Here is a 16,221-nt window from a genome sequence, read left to right on the forward strand (position 1 = left end):
CTGATTGAACCGGTGGATCAATGGTTCAATTTAAGTTATGTTATCTTATCTGTTTGTAGTTCAATTGGTTTACTACTTATAATGGAGGTCAGCTAAGGGTATCCTAGTCTAGTTACAATTGTCTTTAGTTGCTGTTATAAATAAAAAACAGGACAGCAATTGCAGCCCACTATTTTACTCTACAGAAATTTGTTTTCTTGGCTGTGGTGAAGCAGCGATCTCTGCCTTGTGGTGATTCAATGTGACAATTGTTGATGAAACCACAGCCCATAGATCCCCATTGCTAGTTATCAGCCTCCTAGCTAATTTTACTAAAAGAGTCCTATTATGAGTAAATGCAACTCTTAGTAAGCCACCCAAACAGTTAGGCATTCAAACTTTGCTCCATGCAATAAGAGAGATTCCTCTACTTCATTAGAGCCAACTAAGTATAATTGTTAAAATTGATGTGCAATGGCAAACATTCCATCAGAAACAGTTAAGGGTTGCATGTTTCATACCACCATATATATTGGTCTAAGAGGAACCTTTGAGTTTGACCCGTGGTGATCTACAACAAGGAGAGACGTCATAACAATATTTCCAAGATTGTATCAGTTATAAAATATTCTGGCCAAAGAAAACCATTGAACACAGTAAATCAAAGTTAACTATTCTTGGGCATTGAAGACTTGGCAGTGGATCCATTACATGCAATAAGATTGATCAAACAGATTACTTCAAAATAATGGAGAAAGGGGGGGGGGGGGGGGGAAGCTACAGACAATAAAAATGAAAGGAAAAGTTGTTCTTGAGTCCCAGTGGAATCGAACCACCATCCCATGGGTGAAACCCCATGTGCTCTTCCGTGAGCTAAAGACTCACCTACCTAAGCAATGACAAGGTTTTAGTGACAAATTGAAGTACCTAGTGTACTCCTAAAAGAGACTAAACAGTAGTCTTCATTCTTCAATTCTCCCGCTAGTCCTTGCATAACAAACAGACAAAAATCCACAAAGTCTGCTAATAAAGGCCTTTAGCAAGGTCCAAAAACAGAAAGCACAGTGGAATGTAAGAAAAATAAAGATACTGAAAACAGAAGCCCAAAGGCTAGTACCAGAATCAGGGTGTGAGAGAATCCAAAAATCAAGCTCAAGGCAACTAACAATGGCATCCTTGTTCTGCTTACCAGTTCCAACTTCCAAACACACACCCCAAGGTAAGTACATGCTTGTTCCCTACTCCCTAGTATGAAAGCCATAACAGAAAAAATCCCTTACAAATCCACACAAAAAGTCCTAACTTATGATCAAAAAAGTTCGATTGCAGCTCGTCTTATGATAAAAAAAAGTTCAAAAAAGTTCGGTCCCTAACACCAAATCCACACATAAAATGATAAAAAAATAAAAAACAACATAGCCCTAACTTATGATTTCAGAATCTCATTAGCACGAATGAAAAATCCCTAAGAAATCCCTATCATATGCAACAATTTGTGAGATTTGAAGAACTCACAAATCTCGCCGAAAATCCCTAATCCCTTGATTTCAGAATCCCATTATAAAACATAGAGCAAAGGAAGGAGGAAGAGAGAGCGAGATAGCCCTGGAACATACCTGGAGTGATTGAAGTTGAAGATGAACGATCGTCTCAGAGTTTGGCAGGGAGGGAGTTAGGGATTCCAAACCCAAGAAGTTCGATTGCAGCTCATCGCTGTTGGACATTGCGCCAGCGTGAGGGTGTTCCGCCGTGATAGATGTGCTCCATCGCGTGATGGTGGTCCACCGTGATACTCTGGTTTGGCCGTCGTTCACGAAGAGGATTTTTTATTGTAAACATTGGATTGGAATTTTCCACGTGTCGACCTCCCAGGGTGCACTTGAGGTGCAATGGGGGAACATGTACTGGGGGTGATAAAAATCCATCTACAACAGAGTGTGTGTGTGAGAGAGAGAGAGAGAGAAAGAGATGATGGAAGAATCATAGTTAATTACTTGTTTTGCTTATATTTTTAACCCTTACATATAAAGAAATGATACCATATCTCGGATGGTAATGAACCACATAGTCTCAATAGTTGAACGTGCATTTGCTAATCCCCATTCGTCTTTTGTTGCTATTTTCATAAATTTTGAGTCATGAGGAGAATCATGCCTATTTTAATGGCTCTTGAGACTTTATCGAGAATTTATGTTCTTTCTCAATATCTTCCCACTTTCCATAGTATTTCGCCCAAATTTAAACATTTCAGCATAACTTTCCGTGATGTTTTCGAGATCTCCCTAATGTGAAATGATCAGAGAATTTATGATTAACTTTTCATAAACCATATTTCCTATGGCAAAAATATATATACTTCTTGCCTCTAGGACTCCATTTCCCCCTATCAACCTAATGAGTAAGTCGGATTTTTTTTTAATTTCACCACTTTTTTTCTGTGTAAATATCTTTGTTGCTATCTATAAATGGTGCCCTACTGCACTCCTCTAATTGGTTGTTATTTGTGCATGAGAACCAATCATGTTGCAGGGTAACTGCTCTGTTTCCTTTGATGGAAAGACAGGGATGATTACTATTCTTTTCTTCAGGCAGAAACAAGTAATATTGAACAACAAATGAAAATGAAGGAAGTACCGCATATATTGGCAGGACAGAGGGTAAGTAAAACAAAAAGGTACTGAATCAATAAAAATTTATTAAAAGAGCTTGTACCTGATCAATGGATTGTGGAGACTCGTGAGTTGCTGCAGCTGAAAGCGCCGATACAAGGACTTGGGTTTCTAGTACAAGGTTCAATTAATTTATCCTGCAAAAACAAAGCAACTATCAGAAAAGTCCATATTCCCATTAAACATAATTGGACACTATGCATGGAGGTTTAGCATAATTTTATTTTAGAAAGAGCAGCTACCAAAGAAATTTCTCTCTTTCCGAAGGCGGGAGCAACTTGTAACTTGCATATGCTAACAAAGCCTCTTGGAGGAACTCGGCTAGCCAGACAACAGATAAGCTGGGCATGTTTGATATCTGTGGTACTGCTTGGGGGGGAACCCTGTGATAGGCGATTAGCCTTTTATTATTTTATTTATCCTTCTCTTTGGAGGCAAATGCATGTTTTAACTTCAAGGAAGTCAAAAATTGACTTGGGGCTAGTGTATTCAATAACATTTTAGTCAGAAATGCAAATGTTGTAGGCAGTCACAAACTGATGGAAGAAAGGCTTAACTGTGAGCATGTAGATAACTGAAGAGACCAACCACTATAAACATCAAAGGACAGAGACAAAGTTGCCTTTCAAGAATCCTGAAAATCTATTCGACTCATCTAGTTTCCAATCCCTAAGATAAAGGACATATATTCCAAAAGGGATACTGAAGGGGAGAATAATTTTCAGTAATCAAAGCTCTTATGAAAGAGCATGCTGGGGACAAGTTACAAGTATGCCACCATTTGACTGGAGCAATATAAGAATGAAAATATGATGGACCCAAGACTTAACAATGATCCACAGCAGTTCAAACTGCATATAATTGAAGTGGCCTGAAAAAATAAAGATTCAGAATTTTCAAGGATGCTTCTTCAGTGGGATATGGCCCCAAGACTACACAAGCTTTCCATGCAAAATTGCATTAAAGGGCATGCCCTATTCCATTTTCTGCCCATTTCATCACAAGCTTGAACAGGGCTTGTAAATTTTCCTTGCTAGTGTGTGTTTGTTTGGTGTAGTGGGGGGGGGGGGGGGGAGGAGGAATAAGTGGGTGAGAAGAGTCCGCAATTGTATACTTACTACTATCATATGAGAGGGGCTGAATTGGGGATTTAAGGTAGCTGCTCCAGACATCTCATATCCATGCTATGTAGGCATGAATGAATGATAGACTCGTTTGTTACTAAAAGATTTAATAATGATAGAAGAATAACATAGATATGATAAAAGAATCTGCAGAAAATGTTGCATTAAACAATGAAAGATCAAGTGTTTATATACATGCATGAACACTAGAGGCTATACCATCTGTACCCTCATGATAAATAAGGATTCCCTGTGAGCATATAAATCTATATCCAAAATTACAATCTCCCAAAACCAATGGAACCAAAAGAAACTAAATAATATCTATCCCGACGGACAAATTGCCCTTGTAAAAGTCAAAACCCCTCTCCATGATCAGTTCCTCCTACAGTTTGATACTTTTCTCTGTCAGTCTGTTCCACTATAATACCAAAGATATTGAATCCTTTGATACTGGATTCAATCTGTCATCACCAATAGAAGGCTCATCAGAGCCATTGATCCTCCTCCGCTTTTGACCTCCCACTGCAGATTCTTCGACATTACTCCCAGATAATTGAACCTTTGTATCATTGGACAATTCTGGAGCAGTTTGAACTTGAATACTCTCAGCTTCTTTGGTATTATCAGTATCCTCTGATACGAATGGATGATGCAAAAGCATGGCGGCTGTCCATCTGAACATGCTAGTCCTCACAAAACACCTCTTTAAGAAATCCTTCCCTTCTTTGGACATCTTACTCGGGGTCTCGGGCAATTCCCTGCTGAAGCCGATACGAGAAAGAAGCTCATCAACATCCATGTCAGACTTGCAATTCCAGGCAGGTTTCCCACTAATCATCTCAGCCACAACACACCCAAGAGCCCATATATCAGAGGGGGCTTCCTGTTCCTTACGTGCAACAGTTTCCGGTGACATATAAAGAGGGGTTCCTCTCAAACTCAAAGAATTGCGTTCGTTCATCTTCTTCCTCTGTTCTTTCATGGTATTCTTGGCGGAACCAAAATCAGCAATCTTCACGACACAGTCATCATGACTTGTCTCTGAAGAGGAAGAAGACGAGCGAAGCACGAGCAGAATATTCTTGGGCTTGATATCGCAATGAACGTAACCACGATCATGAATATGGTGAAGACCCTGAAGAATCGAGCGGGTGTAGCGCCTAACTTCGGCTTCAGGCAATCCGCCATGGGAGTTCTTAATCCGAGAAGCTAGGGTACCTCCAGAAGCATACTCCAGCAAGACGTTGTAGGTTAGCTCACCATTCTCCGTAGTGATCTCGTCGCCGTAGCAGCGTAGAATGTGAGGGCATCCTTCGAGCCTGGTGAGTATCTCCCTTTCCTTCTGAAGTGTCCAGGAGTGAGAGACCTCAGCCCACTTCACAGCCATTAATGGTGGGAGATGGTTTCGACGTCTGTTGGCTTTCTGCTTTGCTGTGGCCAAAGAAACAGTGCCGAAGTTCCCTCGACCAATGGTATCGCCTCTCCTCCACATTCCTCCTTGACTCTGTCGATCCATCTTGGAGGGCTCAGAAATCAGAATCTTAGGGTTAGGGCTTCTTTCTTTAGATGGGGAACTTACAATGGAGCGGTAGTTAGGGTTTTCTGGATCAAACAAAGAGCTAAGGATTACTTCCGCTGCAAAGGAACAATTAACGATTTGATAACCGAAAGGGTTCGCGGGGTTCTAATTTATAGAGAAGTAGAGAAGTAGAGAAGTAGAGTAGAGAAGTAGCAAGTCATCGACATTGAGTCCGCAACGGCGAAAAGCAACCGCGTTCGAAATTGAATGGAGACTTGGACGAATGACTAACGAACTCACGTGACGCCTTCTCTCACATTACATGAATCCCGCTTTCCTGCTACGGCGGTACAGAGTCAACTTCAATCCGGACCGTGTCATAGACGTTTACTAACCGCTGATCTGATGTTGGTAATCACTGAAAAGTACACGTGCCCTGTTGTCTTTACCAACTCTGTCTAGACAACATTTATTTAAGTGAAAAAGAATACCACACGTGGCCTGTCACCCCTACGCCCTGACAAAGGAGTGTGTGAAATGACAGCATTGTATCTAGCATGACAGAGTGGTGTTCTTTCTCGCTTTACTTATTTATATAAATTTATATAAAATTTTATAAATATAATCAAAGAAGCAACTTCTTGTCCCTAACGTGGTCAATTAACAAGTTAAATAATCTTTTATTGATTGTAAGGGGAAACCTCTTCATGTTGTATTTTATTCCAACGGTTTTCAATAATGTTGCGATTGGGGAGACTATGACATTAAGAGCATCGATGTTGGAAGTTATTTTAGAGCGTGTTGATCGTGTGTCGTTGGAACTGGATAATAGAAACATCATCAATTATCTTCATGGTGGTTTAACATCTTCACCGTTAAACTTGAGACTTATTTTGGAAGATATTATCTATCTATCCTCTTATTTTAAAGCATGTAGTTTTCTTTTTATTTCAAAGGAGACTAACAGCTTGGCTGACTCCCTGACGTGTACGATAACATGATCTATTTCCTATCCATGGTTAATGGAGTTATGTAATCTTTAGCCATGAGCTTTCATATTATCTAATAAATGACCTTTTACCCCCAAAAATCTTCTTTTGATTTCTCCTTGTTTTATTTTTAAAAAATTATTTAATATAATATTTAATGCAGAGATAAATAAGATTTTTTCAAAAAAAATTATTTAATGTAGTTTATATGTGAAATGATAACATTTAACCTCATTGAAAAAAATATGTATTATACTTTTTTTTTTGATAAATAAAATATGTATTATACTAAAAGGACAAAAAAATAAGATTACAATTTTATTGTAACCAATTTAGTTTACAAGTACTTATAACAAGATTTTCCCTATTATTAAACGATCAATATTTTAATTATTTGGGAGGGTGCCTTTTTTTATAGGTAAAGTTCAGGATTTTGTTTTCCACTTTGACTTCAATCTTGATTGAAACTAAAATATACCTTCAAAATGGTTGAAATGGCCCATTAAAATAGCTGAAATATTTAAATATATCATTAAAATGGTTGAAATGGCACCAAAATAAGATCATTTTAGGTGAAAATCCAAACATTGAAGTTGCCTAAATTCTCATGTCATTTTGTTTCGAAAATATGTCAAAATCAGAATATTTTGATTAAAATTTAGAATTATATTTATAGATGGGATTGACATTAAAACTTAGAAACTCCATTGAGCGGTGGGTGTTGTTGGGACTTGAGGTAAGAGTTGGGTTGGTGTAGAGACTTTCAGAATCTACAATCTTCTAATTAACCAGAAGTCTCTCTCACAGTCATTGGTGTGTTAATATGATGTTGTTAGAGGGATCGGGATCGGGATCGGTGAATCATCACGTAAGTGAGAGTCCACTTCACTTGCACCCTTTAGGCTGACACGTGGATTCCACTCATTTTTTGTTCTTCTCATTGCATTCATCGATTACCTCTTCCTTCCCCTTCTCTCTTTCATGGTTTATCAATTCCTTTTCATTTGTTTATTTTTTTTAAAAAAAATTGCATTCAATGTTCGTTTTTTATTTTAATCCGGCACAATAGTTTTAGGTATCGATCTCAAACATACCAATCCAATACTGATAAAAATAATAAAATGTTGGTATCATCACCAGATGGCGCTACGATCGTGACTAGTATCAATTTGTATCGACATATAAAAAAAATAGCCACCATGACGCCAAATCCCCAAATCATTAAATCATCATATTACTACCATGGCGTCATATTGCCAAATCATCGCCATAGCGTCATATCGCCAAATCACCATATAGTGTGATATGGCAATTTGGTGTCATGGCGACCAATTGGTGATATGACGATTTAACTGGGGCTATGGCGCTATGGTGGCAAAATTTTCCCAATACATCGATAGTGGTCATGACTATAGCGTCATAGCACCGTGGTGCTATCTAGTGATTATACCGATTTTTACCAGTTTGTTTGTTATTTCTTAATTTTTATCAATATCATATTAAAATAAAAATGAATATCTAATACAAAATTAAGGGTAAAGCTATTTATAACCAGCCCGGTTACAATAATGTGTTGTGACCATACTTATTTATCCATCCCAAATGACTCACCAACTTTTTAAGGCAGGGTAATTTTCATAATTTTCTCCTCCTCCCTCTCCTTTTCCCAATCTCCCTCTTGTTCTCTGTCTCGGTCTCCTCTACTCCCACTCCCTGCGCTCAGCCTTGTACCCCATTCCTCGTAACACCCCCTCCCAGCCCACTTCTCACAATTATCAGAGGTAGCAATCCCACCGTTTCCATCTCCACACCATTTTAGCTAAACCAAATCTTTAAAGCCCTGAAAAAGAAACTGCTAGACTTTAGGTACCCAACCCAAACTCCTCACAAACCGAAAATATTTGTTCTAAAAATCAAAAGTTGCAGAGTCCGACCGAATGCTCACAAACTATGAAGAATGAGCTTTCAAAGCACCAAAATCTCATGTACAAATCCAGAAATCTTTGTTTTGAAAATCAGATGTTTGTATTCGGTTAATGCAATGGGAGAGAGAATGAGTGGAATCCACATGTCGGCCTAAGAGGTGTAAGTGACGATTCACTAGGCTTGTTGTTAGAGTCTCTGATGGATGATGGGGGGGGGGGGGGGGTTTCCAGTTAGGGTTTCTCAAAGTTCTAGTCGTTGTTCGTCATCCCCCTCACACATGGATATGAATGGCTCTCCCTTCCATTCGGTGGCCTCTAATCGACCTCTGGTTTCATGTGTTGCAGGTGTTAAGGTAGGCGTGCGATGGTAGACTATATCTTTTGACGAGGGTTACAAACTTGTTTGTCTGCACCATTGGTGCCATAGATTTTGTTCCAAGGAAAGCCATAATGTTGTATTGACTGTTGCTAATGCTACTTCTTTGTCTTTCAAGGGGGAGGATGGAAATGGGTTGGTCTCTTCATTGGCTCTGAATGCTTTACCTTCTTCATTTGAAGGCTCTAAAGCAATAGTCTATAGTGCTCCTCTGTTGGTTGTTGTTTTGACGAGTGTTTACTGCCTAACCCTGTGGAAGCTCCGATGACTCTCGTTGAGTTCCAAGGTTCGTTGGAGGCTATAAATACCCATGTTGAAAGTCCTCCAATGGTATTTGCTATGGAAGTTCTTCCTCTAGATCATTCTATGATGGCAATTTCAAGTAAACCATCTATTTGACCTATGGATCAGCGACAGGCAAGTGATTTCAAGATTTTTTGGATGATGTATAGTTAAACTATACAGTGTTACCTTTGGTCACTAATGGTGGTGATTTAGTTGGGGTTAGCTTATTACCCAAAAAAAAAAGTTGGGGTTAGCTGAATGGGAGGGTTTGAGGACTGGTTTATTGGTTTTCTTCCTGGCCCAGTGGACCAAAAAGTCTCATTACCTCATCTCTCAGGTTTATACTTCTATTCTCCTTCTTCGGTGGTGATTCATAACCACTATTATGCTCTTCCAAACCCTATCTCTTCTAGTGGCTCCTTTGCTATTGGAGCTCCATCTAGTTCCCATATGACAGTCTCTGTTCCCTTTGTTAGGGTTTAGGGTTTTAAGCACAAGGTTGCTTAAAGCATTACACCCTGGGTATCTAGTTTGGAATATCCAGACTGCTGCCTCCAGCTAGTATTTCTAAGAAACTAGGGTTTAGGTCAGATGGACTAATTACTAGATTGCCCCTCACAGCATGAGTATAAATACAAGTAGGATGGATTATATTAGAACATATGAATGGATATTACATAAATACCCTTATAATCTCCTCCTATGTTCTACATATATCCATCACACATATATAGAAATCATTGTTCAATCAGTAATTGAATCAATATAAATTGAATATCAATAATCCAATAAATCAAATAAGCAATAAGTAAACTTCAAGAAATAAAACTAGGGTTTTAGATAAAAAAAACTAAACCTAACAATAAATCCGAAGTTCCACATGCAAGTGGCTAAACCAAAAGAAATAATCAAAAGAAAAAGTCCTTGCAATCCATGTGACTTTACTTATCAAGTAAGTCATCATCATCGAGATCTAGATTCAACCATTCTCCTCCATCTTCGTCATTCTCTGTAATTTGTCAAATATGAATTTCGTAAGATAATATGAATTCAATCATTTGCACAATAGTATCTAGTTCAACAATAAGAACTTAATACATTTCATATATGGCTGAAGGTAAATAAAAAAATAATAAGCATCATCATCAAGTTTCTTTACAAAAACTCGATCCTATATAGTCTCTATCATAAGGACCATACCATGTTTTCATTTGGAATACTGTGTTCGTCATATCAGTCATAGATTTATGTTGTATCATCAAATTTGGAATGGTACACCACACTATGAAAGACATGTCATCAAATTTGAAATGACATAAAGACTAGCATAATATCATTGAAACATATCAAACATTTTTCATATTCCTTTGTGGAAAAATAAAATAAGGAGACTTCACATGAAAATTTGCTACACCATCAAGTTTGGAATAGTTTCACAAACCCCCATACTTAGTAACTTAACTAAGTTATCTGAAACATGTAAACTGTCCCGAATGCTTACCAAGGCTAGATGAGATTCGAATAATTCAAAATAATTATGGGTTAGGTTAAGCCCTGATTAAATGGTCTTTAACCCCATCTCTCCCGTAGTTTTGAATGTTTGATCTTTGTTCAATCCCTTTGTAAGGGCATTTGCCATATTATCCTTCGATCTCACATCAATCAAAGTGATAATACCTTGTTCTGTTTTATAATTTAGCATGGCCTGTTTCAGCCTGATGCGTCTTATCTTACCATTAAAGAGTGAGTTATTCACAATTGTCTTTGTTGCTTGATTATCACAGAATATAGATATAGAGTTTAACTTAAAACTCCTAAATGGAATATCCATGATCAGATCCTTTATCCACTCTGCTTCATCTCCCGTAGAAGTTAGAGCATAAAGTTTCGATTTCATAGATGACAAAGCAATACTAGTCTGTCTCTTGGATTTCTATGCTACAGCTGCTTCTCCTAGTGTAAATACATAATCACTGGTGGATCTACTGTCTCCCAAATCTGAGCACCAAGATGCATCAGAATATCCTTCCAAAGTTGGAAGATGCCCAATATAACATAAAGCATAACCTTAAGTATCCTTAAGGTATCTCATCAGACTCGATAGGGCATCCCAATGCTCTTTTCCAAGATTACTAGTGAAACGACTTAGCATGCCTACCGTAAAGGCTATGTCTGGCCTAGTGCAACTCATTGCATACATGAGACTGCCAATCAGTTTAGAATAATATAACTGATTCATGGTGTCACCTGTGTTAGGTTTCAACCGTTTGTTATAGTCATAGGGTGTCTCAATCGGTTTACAATCACTGTATCCCCAACTAGAAAGTAGCTTCTCAATATAATGAGTTTGACTAAGGGTGATCCCTTGCTCACTGAAGCTTACTCTCATCCCGAGAATGGTGTCTACCACACCAAGATCTTTCATGTCAAATTCTTTGGATAAGATTTCTTTAATGTCACTCACTACAGAGAGATCAGAACCTAGAATCAACATGTCGTCTACATACAAGCAAATAATCGCGATCTTGTTTGACTTAGACAAAAAATAAAGGCACTTATCCGAGTTGCTGATTTGAAAACCAAAGCTCTTTACTGTCTTGTCAAACTTCTCATACCACAATTTATGTGCTTGTTTAAGACCATAGAGAGATTTGTTTAATTTACAAATTCTTTTTTAAGAACCTTGCATGACAAACTCTTCAGGTTGGTTCATGTAGATTTCTTCTGTTAGGTCTCCATTAAGGAAAGCCGTTTTTACATCCATTCGATGCACAATATAGTGCTCAATAGATGCTATGACAAGAAAAATCCTTATCGTTGCCAAATGGCAGACCGGGGAGTAGATGTCAAAATAATCTATCCCTCTCAATTGTTTATAGTTCTTAGCTACTAACCGTGCTTTATACCTGGCTATAGACCCATCCGGATTAAGTTTCTTCTTCAGTACCCACTTTACACCCTATTGTCTTGACCCCTCTAGGCAGATCAACAAGGTGTCAGGTCTCATTCTGCATTAAAGAGCTCATTTCCTCATCAATGACTTCTTTTCATAACTAGTGAGTCTAGATCTCATCGCTTTCTTATAGGTGGATGGATCAACCTCTAAATGGTAGGTTATAAAATCCTCACCAAAATTCTTGGGTACTCGATCTTTAGTAGATACTGTTCTAGATTCTTATTCAAGGAGCATTGTGGGAGTAGTGTTAGAAACAATTGGTTCAGATTTTAAAGGTGATTCTGTAACCACTTCAGTCAGACCAGGCAAGGTCAAGCCTTTATCTCTAAGGAATTTATCATCAAAGAATATAACATTCCTAGATTCTATCACCACATTGGTTGATAGATCCAAAAACTGGTCTGCAGCACTGTCTTCTGTACAACCTAGATATACACAAGTGTTTGTTCTAGTTCCTACCTTAGGTCTCCTAGAGTCTTGTATCCTAACATAACCTATATAGCCCTAAACCTTAAGAGTGTCATATCTACATGGATGATTATGCCATAGTTCATAAGGTGTAGAAGTCAATTTTGAATGTGGTAGTCTATTTAGAATGTGATTTGCAGTCAACACTGCTTCTCCCCAATAGCAAGAGGGCATGCCAGCTGTCAATAACATAGAGTTTAACATTTCTGTTAACGTCCTGTTATTTCTTTCAGCTATGCCATTTGATTGAGGTGAGTAAGGAGCAGTAGTTTCAAGGATTATGCCTGCAAAGACACAGAATTCCTTGAACTCTGTCAATTTGTATTCTCCTCCCCTATCACTTCTAAATCTTTTAATTTTTAAGTTCAACTGATTTTCTACCATATTTTTGAAAATTTTAAAATTTTATAATTTTAAAATGCTTCATCTTTAGATTTTAACAGGTATAAATGGCAATATCTAAAAAAATCGTCTATAAATGTTATCAAATACTTCTGACCTCCTCTAGTTGTGTAGCTTTTAAAGTCACAAATGTCAGAATGTATAAGTTCAAGAAGTTGAGTGCTCCTAGAAACCGGTTTGAAAGGTTTTCTAGTTATTTTGGTTTGAGCACACACCTCACATCTGTTAAATCTAATTGAAGTGTTTGATGGTAAATTATGAGTTTTAACTAGTTTGAGCATTTTCCTATAATTCACATGTCCTAACCTACAATATAGTATTTTGGGATTAAGTGAATTATAGTTAACTTGGTTTATTGTCTCATTAGCTAAACTCAACCTAAACATACCATTCAAATTATAAGCACATCCAAAATAAAAAAAAGTTAACAGACAATGTTACTCTACCACTACTAAAAGTAATAGACATGCCAGCATCAAGCAAAATTCCAATGAAAATTAAATTCTTTTCAAAATCAGGAAAGATTTTAACATTTTTCAAAGTTAATATTTTACCTGATGAAAGAATCAGGTTCGCTGTCCCATGTTGAAGCACTTTCACGACGTCTCCATTTGCAACAGTGACAGTCTCTGCTACTTGAACAATATCAGTGAGCAGGTTCTTGCTATTGCAAACATGACAAGTCGCTCCAGAGTCTAACCACTAATCTGAAGATGTATTGGCCAACCCCTTACCCTTGCCAACCATGGCAACAAAGTTAGTAGGCTCAGTCTTGTCCACCAACATGTGAATTTCCTTCTGTGGTGTGTCAGTGTTCCCTTTCTTAGGACCCCTACACTCAGATGCATAGTGACCCCACTTTCCACAGTTGCGGCACTTGCCCTTCTTTTTAAAATTAATCTTTTTGACCTCTAACTGTTGGAGTTCTTTCTTAGGTGGCTTGGACTGCCTAGGATATTTCTTGGGTTGTGAAACCAAATTGACAGATGCATGTTGTTGTTTCACCATCTCCAAGTTATTCCTGGCTCTGTTCTCATCTTCGATTCTAATGAACCATTTGAGATCATCTAGCCCCACTTGTGTTTTCTTTTTATGCATCTCAGTTTTAAAGGAATGCCAGGTAAAGGGTAACTTAAAGATAATTGCACCCACTAAGAATGCATCAACAACAGGGATGTTTTCTTGGTTCAATTTTGTTCTCAAGTTCTCAAAGTTTGTTACTTATGGAAGTATCTCCTTATCTTCTTGAAACTTGAAGTCCATAAACTTGTCAACCAAGTGAGTTTTTGATAGGTCCTCCTCCTTTTTGAATTGGGTTTCTAGGTTTTTCCAAATCTCTTTTGCAGTCTCATATTTACTATAAGTCTCTGCCAGCCTATCTGACAGGCAGTTCAATAGGTAGTCTTTATAAAAATCCTCATCACTTATCTATTGGGCTTCAGTTAAGTTCGTGCAATCAGAAAATTTATTTACTACAGTGTAAAAAATATTGAGGTACTTCAGTCCAAACTGAGTCCTCCTTTTTCAAGAACTAAACTCAGAGCCACTAAAGCTTTCCAATTTGATCATCTCAATTGGAACAGCGTGTTTCTCCATATTAAGTGATTTGTTTATATGCCCAAGAAAAAATTCAAATAAAATAAATGCTTCAAAGAATAATCACACCTGGAATGAACTACCCTGGATTTAGACGACGGAGGAAAGAATCACAAAGTTACAGTGGTGCCGGCTCTTATGCGATGTTGACTGCTCGCAGGTAGTGGCCGAACCCAAGAAGGTAATCTTCCAAACTGCTTTTGATTTGTATGGACAAAAACTGCTGTCAAAAGGTATCTTCCAAAAAGCTTTTGATTTATACAGACAAAAGCCAAAAGGTATCTTCCAAAGAATGCTTTTGATTTGTTTGTTTTTTTTTTTTTTTTCAATAACAATCAAAGCAGAATAGATTAATTGCTTTTCAAACAAAAGAAAGCACTCAATGTTCTGATCGAATAATCAATGCTTTTGATTTTTTATTTTTGATTTTATTTTATCAAAGCAATCAATCATGGAATAGCTTTTTGACAGAGCTCTCTGACATTTCTGCAAAACTACTTTTGTTTTTGTTTTGTAATCAAATACCACCAATGCCATTGAAGACAAACCTCAAAACCGAGTACGCTAAATCCAGAAACGTGATTCCAGTATGTAGCGCACGATCTCTCAAAATAGATTACAAAACTGATCACACAAATGGATCAATCGCACGATCGAATCCGAAACCAAAATCGAAGGCGATTGGAAAAAAAAAAAAAGAAAAAAGAAAAAAAAAACATTGATTATTCGATCAGAACATTGAGTGCTTTCTTTTGGTGTTGAGAAAGTTTCTACACAAGGATCTTTTGTTGAACCTATGTCAATATCGCCCAAAAGTCTCGCTTCTCCTCTCTATTCTCCAGAGATTGCATCTGTGTTTGGTGTTGAATCTCTGGACCATAAAAAACAAAAGGGAGGTTTATTGGATGTTAGTTTTGATGTTGCAAAAACAGAGGTGTTTAGGCGGTTCTCTTTGGATCTATTGGCTCATATAAGTGACCCAAAAGCTTTGTCCGAGAAAATACGCACTTTGTTGTGAGATTACTTCCAAGGCTGAGAATCATTAGTTTTCTGTTAAAAAGAACACTGTCAAAATGTGTGAGGTTGATGATCATAGCTCAAAGGGTAGGGAACCTTGGGTTTTTCATCTTGGAAAATGCACATGATGTGGAAATCAGAGGACTGGAAGGGACTACAATAAACACAAGGACAAGGATGGAAGGCAGTAGAGTCTAGACTGATTGCAAGGAAGTTGTGGACTAGTTGACACAAGGAAACAAGGATGGCCTTGGGAACTTTATATTCTCTTATCGGACGGTTTAAGCTTATTGAACTCCTTTTTAAACTGTAAATATTGGGGAAAATAGATAGAACTGTTGTTTTAAATGCCTATATTTTGGCTAGGAAAGCTAGGGTAGGTAAGCTTAACCCGTAAATATTGAGGAAAAAAAAGATAAAACTAATATTTTAGATGCCCATATTTTAGCTAGGAAAGCTAGGAAAGGTAAGCTTAAATGTAAATTTTGGGGGAAAAAAAAAAGATAGAACTATTGTTTTAGCTGCCCATATTTTTGTTAGGACGACTATGGTAGGTAAGCTAAATTGCATAGCACATGATGTATAGTCCTATTAGTTTTCTTAATGGTAATTTCCTTTTGGTGAATTTTTTGTCACAAAGGTTTATTATTTTTCCAAATGTCACAATGTATCTATTCTGCCAAGTGGACAAATGATATGTTCATTCTGACCGTTGGATAGAGAGGACATGAGAACAACCAAAATCTTAAATCTCCATCTCTCCCTTCACGCGGGAGTTATACCCAAGTCCCCTAACAAGTGGTATCAGAGCAATTGAGATCTTTTTCAATTTCATCCTTGGAAACCATTAAGGAGAGGGTGCCTCAGTACCTATAAATCTCAACATCGGGCTACTCACATCTAATGTGGGATT

The 16,221-nt window shown here is 37.6% G+C and overlaps 1 protein-coding gene across 1 annotated transcript; it reads right to left on the reverse strand.

Annotated features, from left to right (window-relative positions):
• Positions 1-3,148: 3,148 nt before the first annotated feature.
• On the reverse strand, positions 3,149-5,342 carry LOC122638635 (mitogen-activated protein kinase kinase kinase 20-like). Its single transcript, XM_043831493.1, has 3 exons — positions 4,404-5,342; positions 4,203-4,370; positions 3,149-3,238 (listed from the first exon to the last, which is right to left on the reverse strand). The coding sequence occupies exons 1-3, from the start codon at positions 5,289-5,291 to the stop codon at positions 3,149-3,151; spliced, it is 1,146 nt and encodes a 381-aa protein (XP_043687428.1). The 5' UTR covers positions 5,292-5,342.
• Positions 5,343-16,221: the final 10,879 nt, after the last annotated feature.

Source organism: Telopea speciosissima, chromosome 9 (genome assembly GCF_018873765.1).
Source record: "Telopea speciosissima isolate NSW1024214 ecotype Mountain lineage chromosome 9, Tspe_v1, whole genome shotgun sequence".
Classification (NCBI taxonomy): domain Eukaryota; kingdom Viridiplantae; phylum Streptophyta; class Magnoliopsida; order Proteales; family Proteaceae; genus Telopea; species Telopea speciosissima.

Excerpts from the sequence above, each read along its gene's own strand:
- LOC122638635 (XM_043831493.1), bottom strand. The coding sequence starts at position 5,291 with ATGGATCGACAGAGTCAAGGAGGAATGTGGAGGAGAGGCGATACCATT. Across the intron at positions 4,371-4,403 it reads ATCCATTCGTATCAGAGGAT|GTTCAAACTGCTCCAGAATT; the intron begins ACTGATAATACC and ends GAGAGTATTCAA. Across the intron at positions 3,239-4,202 it reads CAAAGGATTCAATATCTTTG|TGGTTGGTCTCTTCAGTTAT; the intron begins GTATTATAGTGG and ends TGATGTTTATAG.